This window comes from Electrophorus electricus, chromosome 21 (genome assembly GCF_013358815.1).
Source record: "Electrophorus electricus isolate fEleEle1 chromosome 21, fEleEle1.pri, whole genome shotgun sequence".
Taxonomy (NCBI): domain Eukaryota; kingdom Metazoa; phylum Chordata; class Actinopteri; order Gymnotiformes; family Gymnotidae; genus Electrophorus; species Electrophorus electricus.
The window spans coordinates 10,715,432-10,737,766 of record NC_049555.1 but is presented as its reverse complement, the minus strand read 5'-3'; the positions used below and the strand labels follow the sequence as shown (position 1 = coordinate 10,737,766).

Genomic DNA, 22,335 nt, shown 5'->3' with positions numbered 1-22,335 from the left:
TCTCCATTTTCCCTTGAGCCTTGTTTAAAAACCCCTTAATCAACTTGACATGTTGTTGAGAACAACAGCCCTGCTGCTGATTCATTCTAACTGCACGCAGGTCACTAATGGAGTTGGTCACTTATTACGCGGTAATAAGCAGCAGTGGAATACTCTGGAGCATTTAACCACACATTGCTTAGCACAGCATCTCAGTACCAGGGAAGAAAGATCTGTCCATATAGGGTTGCCATTATAGCACTAGCAGTACAGTACATTATTCTATAGAAAGTAGGTTTATCTTAACGTATTGTAACCCTTTGATATAACATTTGCACCAAAGAGGAATTGTGATTGAACCCTAGGTGACAAACACTTCCAAGTTTAAACTTTCTGCTGGGACAACTGTGTCTGAACACTCCTCCTCGGTATCACTGAAGGGGACAAACGTCATACTGCCATTACACTAGATCTGATACATAGAGTGCAGCACAGTACAAGAAACACTTTTATCTGTGTACTGCTGAGAGAATCTTTAAACATGACACGTTTATATTAAAGGGAAACCCGATACCCACACAACTACGTGCCATCTTTCATTTGAACCTGCTGAAAGAGTGAACAACGGCCAAGTATTCTAAAAATTCTCTATCTGCGTAGAGTGGAAAAGACTAGCCATGACTCACTGAGGCCTGTAAGGACTTTGATAAGGGGGCTGCTAGAATCCCACGTTTTGTTAGGACAGAAACCACATGACGATAAACTGACAAAGGTGTGGTCAAGGATAATTTTGCACTGGTCTCAGGGCTGACCTGCGACATATTTAAATAACCAAAGAAAACCAAAACAGAGGGTCTACTTTGTAAAAAAAAAATAAAATTTAATACAATTTTAAAAAGATACAGCATTCTAACAGCTTTATTGCTTGAAATTAAGAATGACTTCACTTGCAAGACCTTTCCTCTGTCTAGTGAATCCTGACTATCATTTTCCCATTCACGTTTCAGCAGATAATTAAATCAAGAAAAGTCTGAACTGAACTCTGGTTTCCACAGAAAGTACTCTATTACGGTTGAGGACAGTTACTCTAACTACATCTGACCTCTTTTAAATGATAAAATAGAGGAATGAATAAGAGATTGCCTGGCAGAACAGCAGTCATCCCACGTAAATTCTTTACCAGGCTGTACCTGCTATTTCCACCTTTATCTGCAATTTAATCTGTACTGTTTTGCAGATTAAGCCTAGATCTGAACTAACAGTGAATAACATCCCGTCTGAGAACCATTTAGACCAAAGACCCCACAAACTGCATCCAGAAATCCGCTGTTATGTAGTCCGCTAGCCCTGGTTATCGAGTAATAAACCTAGTCAGTCCCAAATTTGTCTTCCTTCGAAGGGAAACGCGACTCCCAGGAGAAAAGTTTCAGGAGGTCCGTGGTTTCTGGACCAGCCTAGCGCGACATGTTCCTCTAAACGTTTTCATCTTGGTGGGCTGGCACTGGAAACTGGCTAGATTAGCTAACCTACCCGCCAAGCTAGCTCCTTTGACTTCATCGCTACATGAAAAAACATGCGTTATACTTTTACTTCCGTCATCCTGATTACAAGATGGCCAAGTTAACTGGTGCAGGGTTTAGTTATCTAGCTCACGTTTGTCACACGATTGCATTTAACCTATTTCGCTTTCAGTGAAATTCAAAGCGCTTGACATGCTAACCGTGTTACCTTCCACATGAGCATCCGCCTTGTTAATCATCTCTATGAGAGTTGCATCTTTCGTTTTTCCAGTTATCCTTTTCATCTTCGCCAAAAAGTCCACCGTACGGGTGAAGGGATTCGGCAACGTCGAAAAGTCTTTTCCTGCTGCGGTACAACTCTAAACGTGACACTGTCATTAAAACTTCAACGTGTTCATTTAAAGATAACACACTTTCTGAAGAGAAAATCACTGCCTCAGCTCATACAATCAATTTGTAAACCAGCCAACGATGACGTTCCGAAAAGGGGCGTGGATCACATGTCCATCACTGTACGTCGGTAGACCTACGCACATGTCTGGAAATGGCCCTTCACTGATCTAAAATAAAATAAAATAAACTTCCATAAACTCTCAGTGCGGCAGAGCTGTGTGCATATTGACCTTTTATGGTTCATATTCTCAAGTAGATAACATGGAGGCTGGTATACTCCCACCAAAATGGATCAGCTGAGTATCAGGACAATACAGTGGGTGGCTAAAACTGAGCTTCACGCATAGGAAAACAAATTTCAAACTGAAATACGTTGCAGTCACAGATGATGCCAAGGAAGTCCAAAGAATGTCACAGGAATCGTACAAAATAATGGCCGACTACCTGGTTCACCGCGAGTGCTGGATTCACTACAGTCTGAATGACACTGATAAGCAGTTCAACCAGGTGGCACTTCAGTTCATCCCAGGACTCCAGGAGTGGAAGACATTCCAAGAAGCCACTGTTGAGTCCTTCACCCCAGCCTTCAACTGGGACCACAGTAGCAGCTCTGACCATAAGATTCTCACCATGTCCAGTCAGACATCCAAAGACAAAAGTCGAAGCGTACTGAAGGTCAGCCGAGCTAAGAGGAGCTGGTCAGGAGAGGAGTATTCAGAATTTTCACACAGTGCCTCATAATTAGTCTTAAGATGCAAACACTCTCAATGAGCTTGCCACAGTCGTTTAAACCTATGCTGACTGAATTAAAGTCATGTGCTGCTGCTAATAAAATTGCCTCGCTTTTGCATTGCACCGGCTCATTTACATTATTCATCTATTAAATAAGTATGTGCTATTTCTATTTTAATATTTTGTAAGTGACATTTGCAATGAAACCAGATGTTACAAGAGCCAGCTCAAACGATAAGATGACTGGCTACACAGCATAGACTATGTCTCCCTCTGCTGGTGATGCTGGAAAGAACACCCTAGTCCTGTATGACACGCAGCCCTTTGTACAGAAGGAGGCGGTGTTGCATTATTACAGCTCACCACGAATACAGCGAAGAAGGGAAAAACGCACGTACGCCAAGTCGTAATTTATTTTTTCTAGATATTACGATCAGTTTTGGGGTCGAGGAAGAACACTTTATTTTTTATGTGAGAGACTCACCATCTGAAAACTAAAATTATTAGCTAGTATTGTTCTATTTGTTTATTTGTCGTCGTTAGGAAGAGTGGTGGGTAAACAGCTAGCTGTTAGCTAGCCTAGCCGATGCTGGTTCCTTGACTCCCTGCTTCCCTATAGCTGTATGTGGAGGTAATCTGGACAGTGGACCTACAAAATGCAGTTTATGTTATTTAACAAGCTGGCGATTGAAATTGATATTATCTTATGCACGCTTTGAGTGCACAGGGCAGCCGAAATTTAAACTAACATTTATCTCGCAAGCAAGGTGTATAAACTAGCAGAGAGAGCAAACTTGGATAGCTTGCTAGTGTTAGCTAATTTGTAGAAATCTTCTTAAACTTCATCGTTTACAGGTACATTTGTAATTTAAGAAGAACGTATTCACAATTCGACGCAATGGCCGGGTTCGCTAGTTCTCAGAAGTTTAGCATCTGTGCTGATCTGGAAACCTCGCAGTACTTGTGAGTCTTCAAACTCAGTAAGATACCAACGTACACACATACTCAACTGTACATTTACACGAATTTCTGATTTTTTGGATTTGGTTGACCGTTTTTGCGTTATGAACCCTTTAAAAATATTATTTAGGTTTTGTTCGCTAATGGTACGACAACTTGTAAGGCTCAGAGCCATCCAATTTTGGCGGGGAACTGGAGCTTAATTAGGTCCCCAGGATTTAGCGATGCTTTTGGATCACATGCCATACCATGTACTCACAAGTTTGTTTGTTTTGTGTGTGTTTGTTTTTGTCACAGAGTGAAGGTACCGCGAGTTGTTTCTCTGAATTCATATAAAATTTACTTTTGGTACCTGTTGTTAAAGGTGAGCACTTGTCTAGTGTAGTGAAGTAAAAATATTTATACTGATGTTGGCTTTTCAGTAAATGGTTAATCAAGCATCAACAGGGTAAATAAGATAATACCTGTGTTTCATGTCTTTTACATTCTCATTTTTGTAGTCAGATTTCTAGATTTCTACTCTGATCCTCTCTGACCTCTAATATGAGCGATTCAAAGGGTGAGGGTGATGCTCCCAACAGCCTGTCCAACAGAGACACCATCAATGTGCCTGATGACTGCTCTCTGACTGACTCAGACCCTGATGAGCTTTCAGAGACCTTTGGAAGAAAGGTTGAGGACTTGTCTTCATCCTCCGAAGAGGAGGAGGAAGTTCGGCCTGCTAATCCCATTCTTCAAGGAAAGCCTGCCTTCAGGTTGACGGGCGGAAGCTCGGGCTTCTCTGACCGCAGCAGAAGCATATTTGACCAGCTGGACAGTGCTGCCAAGCTCACATCGACTCGACTGGCTGAAGACAATGTCCTTGATGGTGCATTCGCCCGCCCTGCCCCACCATCACCACCGCCTGCTCCACTGAGATACAGCGCAGCCTCAGAGGGTGCTAAGAAAGTTATGTCGGGCAAACGAGTGCCAGACTACCTGGCTCACCCTGAGCGCTGGACCCGCTACAGTCTGGAGGACATTCCTGAGACCGGTGAGCAGGAGAACAAGCAGGTGGCCCTTCAGTTCATCCAGGGACTCCAGGAGCGGAGGAGGTCCCAAGAAGCCACTGTTGGGTCCTTCACTCCAGCCTTCAACCAGGACCACAATAGCAGCTCTGACCATAAGATTATCTTCACCAAGCCTAGTCAGACCTCCAAAGACGAATGCCGAAGCGTGCTGAAGGTCAACCGGGCTAAAGGGAGGGAGGTGGGCCTGGGCCACCTAGATGCTGGCCAGGAGGAAGAGAGCGGAGGGAATGCGACCTCTCTTCATCACACTGAGAAACAGGCGGAGAAGAAAAGGAAGCGGGCATCTGAGGAGGAGGAGGAGGAGGAGGAGAAGGCCAACAGAGAGCAAGGAACAGCAAGTCACATTGCCTTCAGCTGTGGAAAGAAGGTGAACCGAAAGAACTTTCGTAAAGCAGCTGAGGAAGAGGATGAGGACTAAATGCTTTGAAGCTCTAAAACGTAATCAGCTGTGCATGTACATATGTCATGCTATGATGTCCTACTTATATATATTTAGATCTTAGCCTGCATCCTGTAATATTTTGTTACAGAAACAATAAGAGGCTTCGTGCACATACATGTGCAGTGTGGTAAATCAAGATTCTGTAATTTCTTGATAGTACATTTTTCATATCTACAGTGAAGCCTGGAGGTTCAGTGTTTTATATGTATAAAGCAATACTGTAAAGTACTGAGAAGTGGGTTATTTGTGAGCAATTTTCATGAATAAATTAAATTTGATTCCACTGCTCTGTAGGTTGGAACCATTTTAAACTTTTGTCTTAATGTTTGCATGTCTGACTGGCTGTACTGCCGCTTTGTGGTGCATGGACAGTGTGTATGTCTGTGTGAATATACACATGCACTTTTTGGATGTGTGTTGCATATGGTTAGATAATTTACACTCTGCAGGCTATTTATTGACACCCTGTCCTCTGCTTTTTTTCAGTGGTCAGTTTCTGAGCACATGGCTGTTTTTGTCTGGGTATTTTTCAATGACAAATTATTCAAAACACAGCAGCGACACTGAGAAGTGTCTAAAACGGCAATATTGTTGCCTGTTTAATGTGTGACAGCTCAATTTATAGCCATACCACTACGAAGTCAGTGCTATTACTGTGTTGTTGATAAGCGTGGTAGAGGGTAGCTGACAAATTGTGTATGCGAACAAATGCCCGGTGATTGTGCATTTAGAATCCCGCAAGTATGATAGGTGTCCCTAAAACGTGCACGTAGGGACCAGGTAGACTAGTATCATCTTAGGATATTGTAAACAGGAACGAATGCCCAGTGACAATGTCCTGCACCTGCATTACGTTTCTTCCGACGTTTCCTGCCATCTGTTACAGTCATATTTTAATCCGCTCCACCCTCCCAAGTAATTTGGTATGACGTCTCAGAAGCGTACCGGCGCGCTCTTCAGCAACAGGTAGGCTGGTTTTTCGCGCGCGCATACCTTTGCGCGAGGGTTTTTCCGGGGGACGCGGAAGTGCAACGCGCAGCAAACTTCTTTTTGATGCTGAAACGCTTCATTTTCACGTTCCCCGGCGGTGGTTGAACCGTCCCCGGCGATGTCAACGAGAGCGGAGACGTGAAGCGAACATTTCAGCGGATCGTCGCGTTTTAGCTGGACTGAAGAAATACCGCGCTATGGTTTACAAAGAGCGAGAGGTAAGGGAAAAGACAGTATGTTATACCTGTTTAATTTTCTTTTCTTTCCAGGCGCCTTTTAAGGTTAAGACGCACAATAAAGACCAAATGGTTTTTGTCAACAATGGATGTGCGCGCACCTACGACATTAAGGACGCCTACACCTCGACATCTGACTAACTTGCGTGTCGAGATGCAAGCCATCGCAATTCGAACCGATGGAGATGAATTTGGGCCACTGATTTTAGACATGCACTTGTTATTTCTCTCTGACGGGAAAGATTGCGGACACCGACAATGTTACTGGGTGTCAAATGTCCGCCGTTTTCAGCAATGCGCACACTTGTTCGGAGTTGAGCACATTTGGATTGGTGTTCTTTTACAAATGTTAATTATCCAGATGGCGTTATTTCATTCAGGCTAAATACATGTTTCATTTTACTTGTCACGACTAAATGTTCATGTGAGTATTTGACATGTATTGCCTGATAGCAGGGAAAGGTGGGAGACGGTTTATTAGTGAGTTTCCGTCGTACCTGACCGATTTCTGCCACATCCTAACGTGGCAGGATTTTCTTCTGACGTTTTGTTTGCTCTCGCCATAAAGGCTTTTTCCTGTTTTACAATTATAATTACATTGACGTTATATTTTAGTTAATATATTAGTATATAAATGAATTATTGTACTCCTGAATCTTTATTTGTTAACTTAATAGTTGTTTTTTCAATGGATCATTTCGTAGTAGGCACCATGTTCAGAAAACCTTAAGCGGGTAAACATATTTTAAAATACAGAAAGCCTATCCGCCATACTCAGTGAAATTTTAGGCTGTCATTAAGCTAGTGATTCATTATTCCTGACTGATGACTGTCCGTGACATTTTTGAAGTATTGGTGATTGTATTGCTAAATATGTTTCTAAGTGTCAAGCAAGCCCCCGAATCTCCCCGCACAGCGTTTAGCCTGCTGTGTGCTGACTTGTATATGAGTCTTTAATGTGCTGTGGTGTGAATGTTGGTGTAATATTAGCACTAGCAATGAAAGAATTCTTGCTATAGAAACAAGTTAAACGGAACGTGGTCATCTCTTACATCGCTTGCACTGCTTTGTCAAAAAATCTGAAGTTTTGGGGAAGTCGGTGTTTTGTGAAACAAATTCCGTTTACATGTTATTGTAAACATCAAAATAAGAATAACAATAAAGGATCGAAGTGACGTGAGATAACTAGTTAAACTAGTTTATGTTTATAGAAATATGTTATATTTTCATGAGGAATTGTGAAGGGGAGATGAGCTGTTCTTAGAAACTTGCTTTCTTGCTGTCACCTCTCTCTCTCTCTCTCTCTCTCTCTCTCTCTCTCTCTCTCTCTCTCTCTCTCTCTCTCTCTCTCTCTCTCTCTCTCTCTCTCTCTCTCTCTCTCTCTCTCTCTCTCTCTCACTCACTCACTCACACAAAAGCCACATGCTTATAGCACAAATAGCATGCCTCAGCTCAGAGAGGGCCCTGTCAGGACATGTATCTATGTCATACCAATGGGAGCAGAGTGTGTCCGCTGTTTGTAATCCATAGAGTTCCATTTAAGAGGGGAAACTTGATGTTTTCTTGTCCCACTGCCTTAAAATAATGTTCTCTAGTCCAGATCTTTACACTCAGTGATTCGTTTTTATTTCTTTCTCTTGCCATGATTTCAAAGAAACTGAAAGAGCCACACCTATGTATTCCCACAGCCCACAGAAAACAAAAATGGTTGACAGTTGGCAGTTGTCATGTTGGAGCAAGTGTGTCTAAACACATATAAGTCTATTTTTATGATAATTAAGGACATTTGTTTACCTTTGACACTATTTGCATGTAACAATGTTATTTTACTCTTATTTGATTCAAATGAGAAATGAGATTGTATAATTTAATAAATGAGACTAAAGAATGTTTTAGCAAGAAATCATATACAGTTTTAGTTTCTTTTTCAGTGGCATTTTAATGTGGCTTGGCACTAGGTTGTAGGGGAGGGAGTTAGACATTTGCATCAAAATTATGCTGAGCGTAATGTCATAACGAGTTTCATGGTCATCAGACAGAAAAGGACTCACCACCAAGGATTTAAAACTCATAAGCATGTCCATTAAAAAGATGTGATGTAGACTATTATGCATAAAGACACTGAGAGTTGGAGAGTTGGAACAGAAACTGTCCCCCTGTTCCACCCCCAAACCTCCTCAACCCCCCCCACCCCACCCCACCCCACCCCCCGCTCTAACTTGTTTGGTGCCTGTCATGTGAGTGATATTTTGTGAACAAGACCTAATTTAACTGCTTTTTGGTTCCTGTATACTATAGGATGACTTGGAGCTCCAGGTGAGGAGTAAGGAGGGAGTGGATAATGGTAGAGAGCCCCTATTATCTGAAATGGTAAGAAACTAATACTACAACATAAAAGTTCCTCGTGAGTGGGTGGTACTGACAGTTTCACCCCTTCCACCAAGAAGTGGAACCAGCCTTGTGTCTCTTAAGTCATGCTCTTTAGTTCTGCTAACAGTGCTGCAGTCATGGGATTTTCACAAGCCAGCCCCAAACCGAGAATCGCAGTTCATTCTAGTCTTGCCATTTCGTCTGCCTTATCTAGGCTTCCTGTCAGTTCCCAAAGCAACAGCTTTCCACTCTAAAACCACAGACAAAAAAGGACTTCATGATAGCCACTGTTTTGCATTACTGCCAATAAATTATGGATGTGGTGCAGTGGTGTTGTTGAGATTTTCCTTTGTTTACTTTCTTCAGCCCAAAGCCCACAAGCCTGCTGTTCGATTATTTGATTGTATCCTGGTCGCTTGTCTAAATGAAGACGAGGTGGATCCAATGTTCAAGAAACGGGAGGCATTCATAAATGAGCTGAAGTCAAAGAAAATGAAAGTCACAGTGAGTTTCTTTATGTCTCAGTCATGACGTCCATGAATAAAGAAATGCATAAACTGCTACCCGGGTCTAGTCATAAAATGTTTAGCCCCAGTACATGCACCTTACCTTACTCTGCATTATACACAACAGAAAATCATGCATGATAACAAGGTGTTTTATGGAATCCGTGCCCCAGAGGAGATCTTTGAAAAGTTTAAGTATCTGCTGAAGGTGTCTGATTCTTGCAACTGGAGTATCAAACAGAAAGACTGTATCCCACACATCACCAGGTGAGCAAGAGTAAAAGTATCCCTGCACCTGTGCTATACAGTACATTTTGTGCATTGTCTTTCATGCCTGTGTGTGTGTGTGTGTGTATGTATGTTTATGCAAGCACATGTTGCATACAGACTTTGTAAATATTTATCCTGCTTTCTGCAGGATAAGGGTTTGCCACTTTGTCTTGTACCACACATTCATTGGGACAGGAGGTGAGTGAAGTCTGTTCTGCTGTCATCTTTTTCTCCCCTTGTATTGGGTCTAAATGCTCTATATAGCATTCAGCATCACTCTTCTCGAGTCTAACTTCAGTTTCACTTTGACATTATTTTGACCATACATAAAAATATTTGTGGGATCATGTCAATGCTGAGAATTTTTAAAACACCCACAGATCACTTGTGGAACATCTGAGAATTGTCAGGATGTTTAAGACACACACTAAGATTACAGGGCTAATATTAAGTGCATATGGAACATTTTCAGACCCTTTCAAGTTTTCCACATTTTGGTATGTTTTAAACTCATTTTAAGATGGATTCATCTTTTTTCTCATCAATCTACACCATAATCCATAACAGCTAACCAAAAATATTTTTTGGAATGTTTGTTTGTAAATGTATTAAAACTGAAAGACTTGCAATTGAGCTCTGCTGTATCTTCTGTGAATTGTCCCTGAAATGCTTCTACAATTTGATTGGAGTACCCCTGTAATTGGACATTTTTAGGAAAGGCACACAAGTATCTAAGTAAAGTCTGACAGCTGATGGTGTATATCAGAGTGAAAACAAAACCATGACGTTGAGAGAATTCTCTGCAAACCTGTGATAAAGGACTGTGTCAAAGCACAGATCTGGGGAAGGATAAAGAACATTTCTACTGCATTAAATTTGCATAAGCACATGGTAGCCTCAGTCATTCTCAAATGAAATGGATTTTTTCCTGGATATGCTTGTCCAGCCAAATTGAAAAAAAAGGGGACTAATGGCCTTACACATGTAATCAAGAACCCAGTGGTCACTATCAATGGGATTCTTTGTGGAGATGGAAGAATCTAACAGAAGGACAGTGAAGCACCCCATCAGTCACAGGTTTATGGTAGATTAACCAGACATAAGTCATTCCTCACTTAAAGGCACATAAGAGCCTTGAAAAGGTACTCCACCAACTCTCAGACCTCAAGACACAAGATACTCTGGGTTTATGAGATTAATATTGAGCTACTTGGTCTAAATTCCCAGTGGTGTTTATGGAGGAAACCAGATACTGAGTATCACATAATACCATCCCTACAGTCAGACATGCTGGTGGCAGCATTATAGATTAGGGATATAGGGAAAGATGGATGCACAAAAACATGGATAAATCTTGGTTTAAAGCCTTCCAGAGGGCTCAAGATCTCAGGCTGAGACATTTCAACAAAACAACGAGCTGAAGCCTACTGCCAAGAAAACAGAGGAGTGGTTTCAGGAAAAACTCTGTGGGAGTCCTGGAGTGGCCCAGCCAGAGTCTGGTCCTGAACACAACAGAGAATCTGGAAAGACCTGAAAGTGGCTTTGCACTGACTCTGCCCATCCAGCCTAGCTGAGCTTAAACAGTTCTGCCAAGACGAACGGTAGAAACGTCAAACTGAAAGGTGTGCCCAGCTTGTAGGAACATTCCCTGTTGCTGATAGAAGTGTTTTAACCAAGTAATAAATGAATAGGCTTAATATATTTACAAATCATTCCAAAGTCATGTTTTTGCTTTGTCATTGTGGAGTATTGTATGTACATCTTAAAAAAATGAGTTGAATGCATTTTCAAATCAGTCTAACACATACCAACATGTGGAAGAGAATCTGAAATGTGTGGGAAAGGGTCTTAAAGCCTTTTGTATTCACTGTAAATATTGCACCCTTCACTAATATTTGCAAAGACCTGTGGACCAATAACGATCAGCATACACACTATTGTGCAGCCTTAACTTGAACCCAAGTGGCTACTTGACTGGAGATTGTCATTTAGATTGAGTGCTTGAAGTCCCCAGTCAGGAATTGCTGAAGCAGCACCATACCATATTCCGGGCGAGCTGTATTAAATGAGAATAACACAAAAATGTCTTTTATATATGCCTATTGTGTTGTTTAAAATCCATTGCTGCTGTTGCCATAAGTAGTTGGAAGTATGATTCCTGTTTCACCCTAAACTCTGTTCTGTTGAACAGTTATGGTAAAAATAGAATACATACTCTGGGAATCAAGACTGATTTCACCCAACATGTAAATGGCATTCACAAAGGTTTAATCATCTAGGATACATTTTACTTTAGGTGTATATATAATGAATTTGGTCAATTCATTTCAGTGTCTGCCTTTTCAGTATATGTTGGAATCGGCATATATTGGGATCAAAATCAGTCATACTTTATTTAGCAAATAGGCAGTGTGCACAGGAATCAAGAATAACATATAAATAGTTTTTGGCCAATTGCATCATCGTGGGTTATTTTAGCCATTCATGTTCCCTGTTTATGGCCTAATCCAAATGTTTATTACTGTCAGTGATTATTTGTGAAGGAAGCGGTCTCCATGACTGATGAGTTAAATCTCACATTTCCTAAAATGACTAAAGCAGACATATTGCTGTCCATAATATGTGTTTTGGACTTCCACATCAGGCTGAACAGTTGTGCAAAATGATTGATCTGATTGCGAATGAGACAACTCTATATAACCAGTTTTCAGAATGTCCAGACATTGCAGGGATATACAGCTCAGTTTCCTCTATTTTCAGAGTTCTGAAAGCTTTTAATGCTGAGCAACATTCATGCTGCTTATGCAGTGTGCAGAGTTTATCTCCATACTGACCATTTAAGCCTTCTAACCACTTTCAGAGGGCCTAAGCGATCTCCTGAAGCAAGATGCGTTTGAAACCCTGTTCTATCTCCACGAGGTAAGGTTTTTGAATCAACTTTAATACCTTGTTTGCTTATTTTTTTTATTGGTTAATTTAAATTATGTGTTTTAGTCTTAACAAGGTGGCTGAGTGTTTTGGCTCTGGACCATCTCTCATTAACGTAATTACCTCTGTAGAAGAAAGAGCAAAAACGTCTGAAGAAAAAATGGGCCAACTGGGGGGCTATAAGATATGTATTTCTACAACCTATCGATCAGATCAGGTAAGGGCTCATCTACTGCCCTTCTGCTCCCTCCTTGTCTTATGGAGCTTTACAAATGTTTCGTTACCAACCTCCATATATGTACATACTCTCCTTCTCACGTTGACTTGCTGACCAAATGTGGATGTTCTTTTAGGGACTATTTTGGTGAGAAGGTGGCGCTGTATTTTCTGTGGCTGGGTTGGTACACACTCATGCTGATCCCAGCAGCCATCATCGGTGTGGTCGTGTTCCTTTACGCCATCGCCTTCTTCAGTACAGATCCGCTCATGTGAGTGATTCGAAAGGCTACCGCTCGCCTTGTTCACCCGAGAGGCTCAAAATGCTAACAACCATGTAGGTGCACATGCGTGTGTGTTTTATTATTTGTCAAAATCTGGAGGGGGAAAAAAAAACCAAAGATAGTAAAACAGCATGGATCTTCATTTATGCAGATGTGTTTGTGTGTGCATATGCATTATAGAAAAGAGGTCTGTGAGTCCAACATTATTATGTGCCCAAGCTGTGACAAAAAGTGTCAAGTGTGGCAACTGTCTGACACCTGTGGATATGCCAAGGTAGGAGATCCAAATCCAGAGTTCCACTTGCTTTTGGGCTTTCTTACTGAGAAGATGCATGAACAGTCTCTCTTCTACTCTTATTGTTTAGATGAGCCATCTGTTTGACAATGAAGGAACTGTAGCCTTTGCAATGTTCATGGCTATTTGGGGTATGTGATTTTTGTTCCTGGGTTCTTGTGTTCACGCTTTAATAAATATTTACAGGCCATAGGTGATGCCTGATAATGTGTTCTCATTTTTTAATTAGCCACTGTGTTTCTGGAGCTGTGGAAGAGGCACCGATCGCTGCACGTTACTCGGTGGAATGTGTACGACTGGTGCGAGGATGAGGTGGTGTATCATTTTATTAAACCCACCAAAATCAGGAATTGCTCCAAAAGACATGCCATTTCTTTTGTTCATGCGACAGCATGGGCTTTTATTCAGTGGCTGCATTAAAGCAGGGGGTTTTCAAGCTCAATTGTTCTCTCTGCTTGAACATACCATTTTTTAATTACTTAGACATGCCAGAGCAGGGGTTATGAACCAACAGGGAACTCTACAGAGCTACATCCCACACACACACAAACGGAGGATAAGGACCAGCTGTTAAAATGGGGCCCAATCATGTACAGTACATAAGATCCTCTTATTGCACTGTTACAGTAATGTCCAATTTGGGCTGTAGAGTTGATGCTTATAAATGGAGCGACTGGTTTACTGCAAACTCCTCAGCCGTATCTTAGCAGGGGGCCTGTGTCGTTGTCCACAGGAGGAGCTTATCCTCATGATTGTGAATGACCCACACTGTAAACCCAAGGACTACAAGCGAGCTTACCTGCAAAACATCCTCGTAATCCTGCTGGGCACCCTGGTGGTAAGGACATATCAAAGCATTCACATTCACATTGCTGAGACATCTTGTTCATTTGGTTCATGTGGAAGGGAGAGTATAGCAATGGAGTGTGTGGGTGTGTGTGTAAGAGTGGTATGTTATTCATCAATCTTGGGTCATGTGACTGCCGTTCCCGTCACCTACAAGTAGTTAATTTACATTTATGTTTATTAGCAGACACTTTTATCCAAAGTGACCTACAAAAGTGCTTAGTTCCCTACAGAGAAACATATCCTTAGCTACCACAAATAGAGTCCAAACAAATATGCAGCACATTAGAGTCCAAATGTGATTAAATTGGGATACTGCTAGTAGCATGTAAGTACTGAAACCCAGATTGAGAGATGCAATACAATAAAATTCAATATATAAAGCTATAAAAAAAAATCAAGTGCTGTTACTAGATAGATATTTCAGTAGCAAATATAACATCTTCCTACAACTGCTTTCTTATTTAATGCACCACAGTACATAGCATTAATTATTTGTAAGTGCTCTAGAGCTTGTAGTGTAATATGTAACTGGGTTGTAGCAGACATGTAATATACCCCCTGTGTGCTGCTTTGTGTAGTTGCTGTTGATCATCGGCATGACCCATGTTCTGGTGATCTTCCGGGTCTGGTCCGCCACGGTACTGGCAGAGGCCCCATGGAAGTTCCTGAGTGATTACTCCAATGTGATATCTGTGATGCTGGGAGCAGTGCTACACTACTTCATTATACAGTTCATGACTCACGTAAGGAGAGCCGGCCCAGGACGGCTGTCACTGATAATTAGATTCACTGGGTTATAAAGGGAAAATTGTCCTAAGACTGACCTGTGATAGTCATTGAGTAGTTTGTCGCATTAATTACCTTATTCTCATGTCATACCATATGTGTAAACCTATAAGAAACTGCTTTCATCAGTTGTTTTTTAAAACAGATCACCATTCATGTAAAAGTGTATCCATTAAATCAAAATACGTGTTATTTACAATCTTGTTTATTCATTGAAAGGGAAAGTAAAAGCTGATGGCAATTTGTCACATTTTGTCCTTGTTGCAGGTGAACAAATTTATGGCCTTAAAGCTGATTAAGATGGGTACGTAGAGTGAGGGGAGAAATTCTTCTTGCGTTAAACTTAAAATGCCCTACTTGGTCTGTGTTCAGTAATGGAGCGGTGTTAATTGAGTAGATCTGCTCTGACACTCCAGATGAGCTGTTTCACTGAGTCACATGTCTTTGTAGCTTTACAATGTGCAGAGGTGAGCTGAACATTTTTGTGGCTAATCCGCAATGCGTTCCTTATTCTGTATGGCTTCATGTTGTTGCTGTGCTGCCCTACAGAGAAGCTTCGCTCAGGTTCAGCTAAAGAGAGGAGCTTCACTGTGAAGATGTTTACCTTCCAGTTTTTTACACTCTTCTCCTCCCTGATCTACGTGGCTTTCTTCCTGGGCAGGTAAAGCATGTTCGTGTACACCTGGCTTCATACACATCTGTAGGCTTCAATGATCTTGAAATAATTTCCTGAAACCTGTGCACATACACCACAGTATATGATTAGATGTACAGGCTATATACAGATTAACCATTTACCAGTGCATGTGTAGTAGTAAGTGATTATTTGCCCTTTGTTCAGGATAAATGGCTACCCAGGAAATTATGTGAGGATTGCAGGGAAATTAAGACTGGAGGAGGTAGGATTTATACAATTTAAATCTTAACCCATTTTGAAATTAATGTTGGTACACTGTAGCCTGTGACTGTCACTGTAGTCGCGTTTTCCACAGTAGACGGGCGACAACAGTGTTTTCAGCTGAGTTCCTCTGTCTGTCGTGTTCCAGTGTCACCCCAGTGGCTGTCTCACTGACCTCTTCATCCAGATGGCCGTCATCATGCTCCTTAAACAAACCGTCAACAACATCATTGAGTTCACTGTGCCGTAAGCCCTGTTTCCATAAGTACTACTGAGCAACATTCTGTATCACTCTACGCCTGAGTTGTGCTAACCCACACTTCAGGAATCCTGAATGTATATGGACGTGCCTTTATATACAGTCTATTTTAATCAACACTGTTTCTTGGCATTTCTAGGCATTTTCGTGTGATGTTGGCGTTTTAGTTCTGCTTCTCAGATGTTGGTTTATTTTCCTGTTTTGACTGTTTGAACTCAACCTCCACCCCCTTTTCTCCCCAGCTGGTTTAAACGCTTTATGAAGAGGACAGCATTTAAAAAGGAGCTCAGAAACTGTGGGAACTGCTACAGGAAGGCATGTCGAAATGAAGGTCCCGATGTGAACCTGTGTGAAATCTGCAACCTCCGTGATTGGCTGAGAAATTACAATCTGAGTGCTGTTGATGCATTTAGCCTGTTTAATGAATACTTGGAAATGGGTAGGTGTTTAAACACCACTCGCACACTTCCACTCTTCCCAGTTTGTGGTTTTTTGCCCTCCCTTTGGCATTTCACTCTCACCTAACCGGTATAAACAGAGGTGACCAATTTCACTAGGCAACAAAATTTGAACATATTTGTTTGTTTAACAAACTAAAATAGGTGGACTTTAAAGTACGTTTTACATTTTTAGAATTTTTCTATCACATATGGTTTTTAAGTAAATTTTTAAGTGGTTTTTAAGTAAATTTTACAGTAATTAGACACTGAATGGCCACTTTATTAGAGACAAGCATTTGGTGGACCTCCTTTGGCCTTCACAACTGTAGCAGTTTGTTGTGACACAAATTCCACTAGGTGATGAAATCATTCTGCAGGAATATTGGCCCATGCAAACAGGAGAGCTTCACATAGTTGCTGCCAACTAGATGGAGGACTGACATGCTCCGGACAGCCTGTTCCTCCTCCTCCCAGAGATGCTCTGCAGGATTAAGATCTGGGGACTGTGAGGGCCAAGAAAGCAAAGAAAACTCAGTGTCATGTTCCTGGAACCAATCCATGGCCATGACTCTTGTGGCACAGTGCATTGTCCTGCTGAAAGTGTCTTCTGCCACAGAGTAAACAGCTGCCATGAATAAATGAACTTGGTCAGCCACAATGCTTAGGTAAGGCCTACTGTCCAAATGTCCATCTGCAGTTATCAGAGGACTTTGACACCTGACAGGAAGGGTTTGGCGATTCATGTTGCTTGTGCTAAATTCTGACCCTTTCCACCACCATGGTGCAACAAATCTGGATTCATCTGAGCAGGCAATGTTTCTCCACCGCTCACTGATGCAATTGTTGTGCTTTTTTTGTCCACTGGAGTCTTCCTTTCTGTTTCCCTTAGACAGCAATGGTACTTAAACTGGTCGTCTGCTATTATAGCCCATCCGTGCTAAGGAATGATGAGTTGTGCATTTGGACCCGTTAGTGGGAGTGCAAGTATGGTATTCAGCTGCAATTTGCTTGTCCCTTCTTGACAACACTCATTATACTCCTGACACTTTTGCATGAGAAAACCCCACAAATTTGATAGTTGTTGAAATTCTGGCTCTAACTAGTCTAGTACCGAAGACCATGCCTCATTCAAACTCACTCACCTAATTTTATGTGGCACTCTGGGGTCACATGTCTTAATTTCCATACAGGAAGTCTCCAATCATGAAAGGGCAGGTGTCTCTAATACAATAGCCACTCAATGTGTAACGTTTCTGCTGGCCCGAGTGCCAATTGGCGTGGAGCAGGACGCACAGACTCCCTCGATGAAGTGAAACATTTATTAACAGAAAACACGAAGACCGGTGGCACTCATACATAACGTTAACAAAAGACATGACTCATACACTTAACGAAACACAGACTAAAAGAACATTGAACGAAGATCACATACAAGTTTTACATTTAACAGCAGACTAACAATGACCAACACAGTAGACACTATCCGAGATTTAAATCTCAAGACACGACATTAAACCCCGTGCAGGTGCATACAATTACAAAGGGCGTGGTTACAAATAAGGTGAACTGCCCCCTGCACGCAGCAGGCCATACCACGTGACTTGTGGGGGGGAGCGTCCGGTGACACAATGTATATTACTTATTCATAAATGAGAATGTTATTATATTTAAAATATGCTCAAACGTAGATCTAAAATGTGCAGTGTATGATTTTTGCCTACATTTGGACTCGGGAACATCCGTCTTCAGTGTGAAGTAGTAGTCTGCAAACATAGAGGGAATCCACTTTCCTTGGTACAGCTTTTCTGTACTATACATAATGACATACAAAAAACTATGGGTGATGATACATTCTGAAGACATATTGGATTCAGCATGCAAAGATACATAATAAACAGGTATTTTTTGCAGGAAGCAAAATCACTGTTCGCCAAACTCTGTTCAAACTCTTGATTTGCACCTAACCTGGTCTCTCTTCTCCACAGTTATTCAGTTCAGTTTCACCACAATCTTCGTGGCTGCATTCCCCCTGGCTCCATTATTTGCCCTCATCAATAACATATTTGAGATCCGACTGGATGCCATCAAAATGTTGCGTCTGGGCCGACGCATTGTGCCAAACAAAGCCAATGACATTGGTGAGCTGCGATTATGGGCAAATGTGCATGTACTGGCTGGCAAAAGACAGACAAAGTATTTGTCAGTGCTTATAGTGTCATACTGCCTCGTGTGTGTGTGTGTGTGTGTGTGTGTGTGTGTGTGTGTGTGTGTGTGTGTGTGTGTGTGTGTGTGTGTGTGTGTGTGTGTGTGTGTGTGTGTGTGTGTGTGTGTGTGTGTGTGTGTGTGAGATACTCAGGTGTATGGACTCCTGTGTTGGAAGTCATTGGAGTTATGGCAGTCATTGCCAATGGACTGGTGATCGGCATCTCCTCAGATTTTGTCCCTCGCCTCGTTTATCGCTACCATTATGGACCATGTGCTAATGTCACATCCACAGATATCCAGTCAGTATGAGAACTTTGACCCCTTTATGTCTTTGTGGGGGTTTTATGGGTTTTTATATGTGTATATGCTATCTTTTGTGGGGTTTGCATTATTTTGAGGTATACACAAAGCTCCTCTCTAATCTGCTACAAGAGTTACAGCTATGTAATACACACTAAGTTTGCTTTAAAAAGACATCTGACAAATGAGGCTTGATATGTAGGGACTAGATTCTTACAGGCTGTGTGTATCTGGAGTGGTGGTAGAGAAACCAATTTGTTAAATGTAGCTGTTTCTATCAGGTGTATGGAGGGCTTCATTGCGTACACTCTCAGCACTGCGTACATGTCAGAAGAAAGTGTGCGCAGAGACTTCGTGCCCTCCCAGATGATAACACCCAGTGGGTTGAACGTCACTCAGTGCAGGTGAGTCTGTCTATGATTCCTACAAAGAAATGTTCACTCCCATGCCTTAGGTGCAAAAGGGCACAGGTGCTAAAGTTGAAGCTAGTGCATGTGCTCTGGCATAGCTTCTTTATGCGTAAGGTTGCAATGCACTTAGCAGAAGTAGGTGATGCATGGCGAACAGCCTGGGTAAACAGGTGTCCTTGTTCCTCAGCTATAGGGACTACCGCAATGATGATGACCACAGTCTCACTTCCCAGTTCTGGCTCATACTAGCAGCACGCTTTGCCTTTGTCATCCTGTTTGAGGTACGTTAGTTAGGCCTGGACACAGCAGCATGAGTATAAGGTGCTTACTGGGAAATTTAGCAGTACAGGCAAGTACTTTGGGATCAGCTGTTCCTGTTTAAATTCCTGTAGATTTAGCAAGTACAAGTACAAGCTGATCCCAAAGCAGCCTTCTTAATCTGACATTTGATAAATGTGATCCAATGATAACTCATGAATTATTATAATTCTGAAAGCTTCCAGTGTAAATTGGCATATTACCCCAATGGAATTATGTTAAATTCCACTCACTACATTTAATCCAATGTCACTTTTACATTTCTGAATGTTACATTTTAGGGTTCTTCATCTCTCCAGTAGATGTGATTTCTTTGGTGTATTGCCCTCTGTCTCATCTGCAGCATGTTATACTGTTGTGCAAGTTCCTCATTGCCTGGTTTGTGCCAGACAACCCGATTCGAGTGAAGAACCACAACCTTCATGACAGGCTGACCAGATTGAAGCATGAACTGCAGTGAGTAATTCAAATGCATCTTTTATAGACTAGGGCAATAATAATTCTGCAACTTGTGATTGTGCCTTGCAATGTACCAAAGGCCCACTGATGAATGCATGCTCTGAAAGTGGTTTAGGATTAGCCTGCATTATTTTAAACCAGAGTTATTTTAGTTGTAAATGTTGTAATACATCATAACCCAGATAATACTGGAACATCTGAAATTTGTTAGCATACTTGCAACATATAAGGAAAAGTTGAGATTTGTTGCAGAGCTTGTTTGTAATTTGCAGTCTTCTGCAGTCTCAGTGTTTTGAAGGCCAGTACTATGATGATGACTGAGAAACACTTTGTTCTGCTGCTTTATTTGGACTCCTGTCCATGAGTCTGAGTGGACTTTCTATTTTACTGTTTCAGGGAAATAGCTGAAAGATTTGACAGCAAGTCCACAGATGTTTAATCCTTGAAGGTCTGATGTCTCCCCCTTAAAGCTAGAGGCTAGGCCTCTTTAAAGACTCCATCCTGTCTGTGTAAGCAGAAGGGAAAGAGCGTGAGAGAACGCGTTTTAAGCCATTCCTTGTGACTTGGTTGGGGTCCAGCACCCCTCTGCCATGCCTTAACCGGCCTTTCTACTGATTTCATTTTAGTTCATAGTCTAAAGGCTTGTTTTGTAAAAAAAAAAATAAAAAAAATCTTTCATTACATTTTTAAACATGTGAAGTATTTAAAATGCTATTTAAACATTGTGAATGAACATGTTTTTTTGTCAACAAACTTAGCATAGCATTGCTGAAGCTTAGTGTTTTGTTTGTATTTGTTGTTTTTTCCCTTCGGTTTTCTTACAACACATTAGGTTTTTTTTGGGGGGGGGGGGGGGGTGCGAGGATGGAGCAAGTGTATGGAGGCCCATGGTTTGCCCTGTAATTTGAGGGGATTCTGGGGTCCAAGTTTAAGTGGCTGCTGATTAGGCTGGCACATGCCATTGCTCTCTGCTGTCTTAATTGAAGTGATGGTAATTTAATCTGAATTCTTGGGGGAGTTGTTTGTAGTTTGTTTATGATGGCCTCGTCACAACAGAGACGTTTTATCTGCCATAGGACCAAGGGCTAAGGTGAGAATAACTCACTAAAAAGCAGCCTTACACCTGCCTGCTTTCCTTTAAACCGGATGCAGTTCAGGTTTTCTCCTCTTGGTGGCAGTGGTGGCCAGTCTGGAATGGTAGCCATATAATGGAAAGCATAACGCAGTGCCATCAGCAGATTTATCGCATTTGCCTTTGCTTTTTACTAGGTTGAATCTTTATGCTGTAAGTGTAATTTATGATTGTGCACATGAAGGGACAGAATTGGATTGTTTAAATAGAACTAAATTATGGCTGTGCTGTGTGTTTAAAGCTACATATTACAGAAAATGTGAAAGTGTGAAATCGTAAGCTTACTGTTATTGTAGAGCATTGACAGGATCCCATACAGCTCTGGATATTTCATTTTTAAATGATGTATGGTTATATCAAATGCAAACACATAATCTGTCTTAACTATTCGTTGTAACTACATCATTAAATACCATGTCATTTACTGCAAACTTCTCATTTTTAAGGAGACCTTATTTCCCTACTACATGAATAGACAAATCAGTAATATGTTTCATTGAAACTTTTCTATGACGTGGTATTTTTTACTTTATAATATTCCAGGTGATATAGCTGTTAACTAAATATGTTATGTTCACACAGAAAAGGTCTTATTGCAATTTTTGTAAGGAAATAATTTTGCTTAAGTCCATGATACAATATACAACATGGAGGAATGATAAAGTGTCAACATGCGTATTAGTGTACTGTTATATTTCTTCTATATTTATTTGACCTTATATGGTGATTTTACCTTAAAACATATGGCTCTTTATTTAAAGTTCTATACCTCTTGTTAGAAAGTCAAAATACTAGTTTACTATGACACTGATTGTGGTGTGCAAGTCAGAATAATCTACTGCTAGTTTGGTTAATTACATCGTAGTTGCTTTTTAACTGACAGAGGCACTTACCAGCCACTTAAATAGAATTGCCTTCCATGTTGGCACACCTTTTAGCAGCACAGTTAGTCTATAGTCTGTCTATTGCACTGCACAGTCTGTGTTGGCCAGTTTCTGACTACTTTCTTGCAGTTTGATGGATGTTTTTGCGTGGTAGACCACTCTCAACCCAGCAGTGAAAATGATCTTTGCAAAAACGCCCAACAC

The 22,335-nt window shown here is 41.3% G+C and overlaps 3 protein-coding genes across 11 annotated transcripts in view; 2 read left to right on the top strand and 1 right to left on the bottom strand.

The window, feature by feature from the left end:
* The window catches only part of ano5b (anoctamin 5b), a 33,042-nt gene extending 30,982 nt beyond the window's left edge, over positions 1-2,060 (bottom strand). For 2 of the 3 annotated variants that reach the window (XM_027017686.2, XM_027017689.2), the window contains exon 1: positions 1,708-2,059. In XM_027017686.2, coding sequence (XP_026873487.2) covers positions 1,708-1,783 — 76 coding nt within the window. In that variant the 5' untranslated portion in view covers positions 1,784-2,059. Of the gene's footprint in view, positions 1-1,707 lie in introns of all 3 variants that reach the window. The other variant, XM_027017690.2, reaches the window with a different exon arrangement.
* A 912-nt stretch (positions 2,061-2,972) lies between these two features.
* Positions 2,973-5,379, top strand: tssc4 (tumor suppressing subtransferable candidate 4). Of its 7 annotated transcripts, none has more exons than XM_027017664.2 (4): positions 2,973-3,018; positions 3,480-3,604; positions 3,882-3,948; positions 4,085-5,379. In XM_027017664.2, exon 4 carries the CDS (start codon positions 4,128-4,130, stop codon positions 5,070-5,072), a length of 945 nt encoding a protein of 314 aa, XP_026873465.2. In that variant the 5' UTR covers positions 2,973-3,018; positions 3,480-3,604; positions 3,882-3,948; positions 4,085-4,127; the 3' UTR covers positions 5,073-5,379. The 7 variants fall into 7 exon arrangements, with proteins under 7 accessions (XP_026873465.2, XP_026873464.2, XP_026873463.2 ...); XM_027017663.2 differs by having other exon boundaries at positions 2,989-3,095; XM_027017662.2 differs by having other exon boundaries at positions 2,989-3,245.
* Positions 5,380-6,084: 705 nt separating this feature from the next.
* ano9b (anoctamin 9b) lies at positions 6,085-20,946 on the top strand. The gene is made up of 24 exons (XM_027017669.2): positions 6,085-6,304; positions 8,621-8,692; positions 9,059-9,196; positions 9,326-9,465; positions 9,617-9,666; positions 12,329-12,387; positions 12,528-12,613; positions 12,750-12,884; positions 13,077-13,170; positions 13,262-13,322; positions 13,421-13,503; positions 13,925-14,029; positions 14,619-14,783; positions 15,094-15,130; positions 15,376-15,487; positions 15,668-15,725; positions 15,873-15,970; positions 16,226-16,422; positions 18,409-18,561; positions 18,780-18,927; positions 19,210-19,332; positions 19,526-19,619; positions 20,000-20,112; positions 20,512-20,946. The coding sequence occupies exons 1-24, from the start codon at positions 6,284-6,286 to the stop codon at positions 20,552-20,554; spliced, it is 2,385 nt and encodes a 794-aa protein (XP_026873470.1). The 5' UTR covers positions 6,085-6,283; the 3' UTR covers positions 20,555-20,946.
* Positions 20,947-22,335: the final 1,389 nt, after the last annotated feature.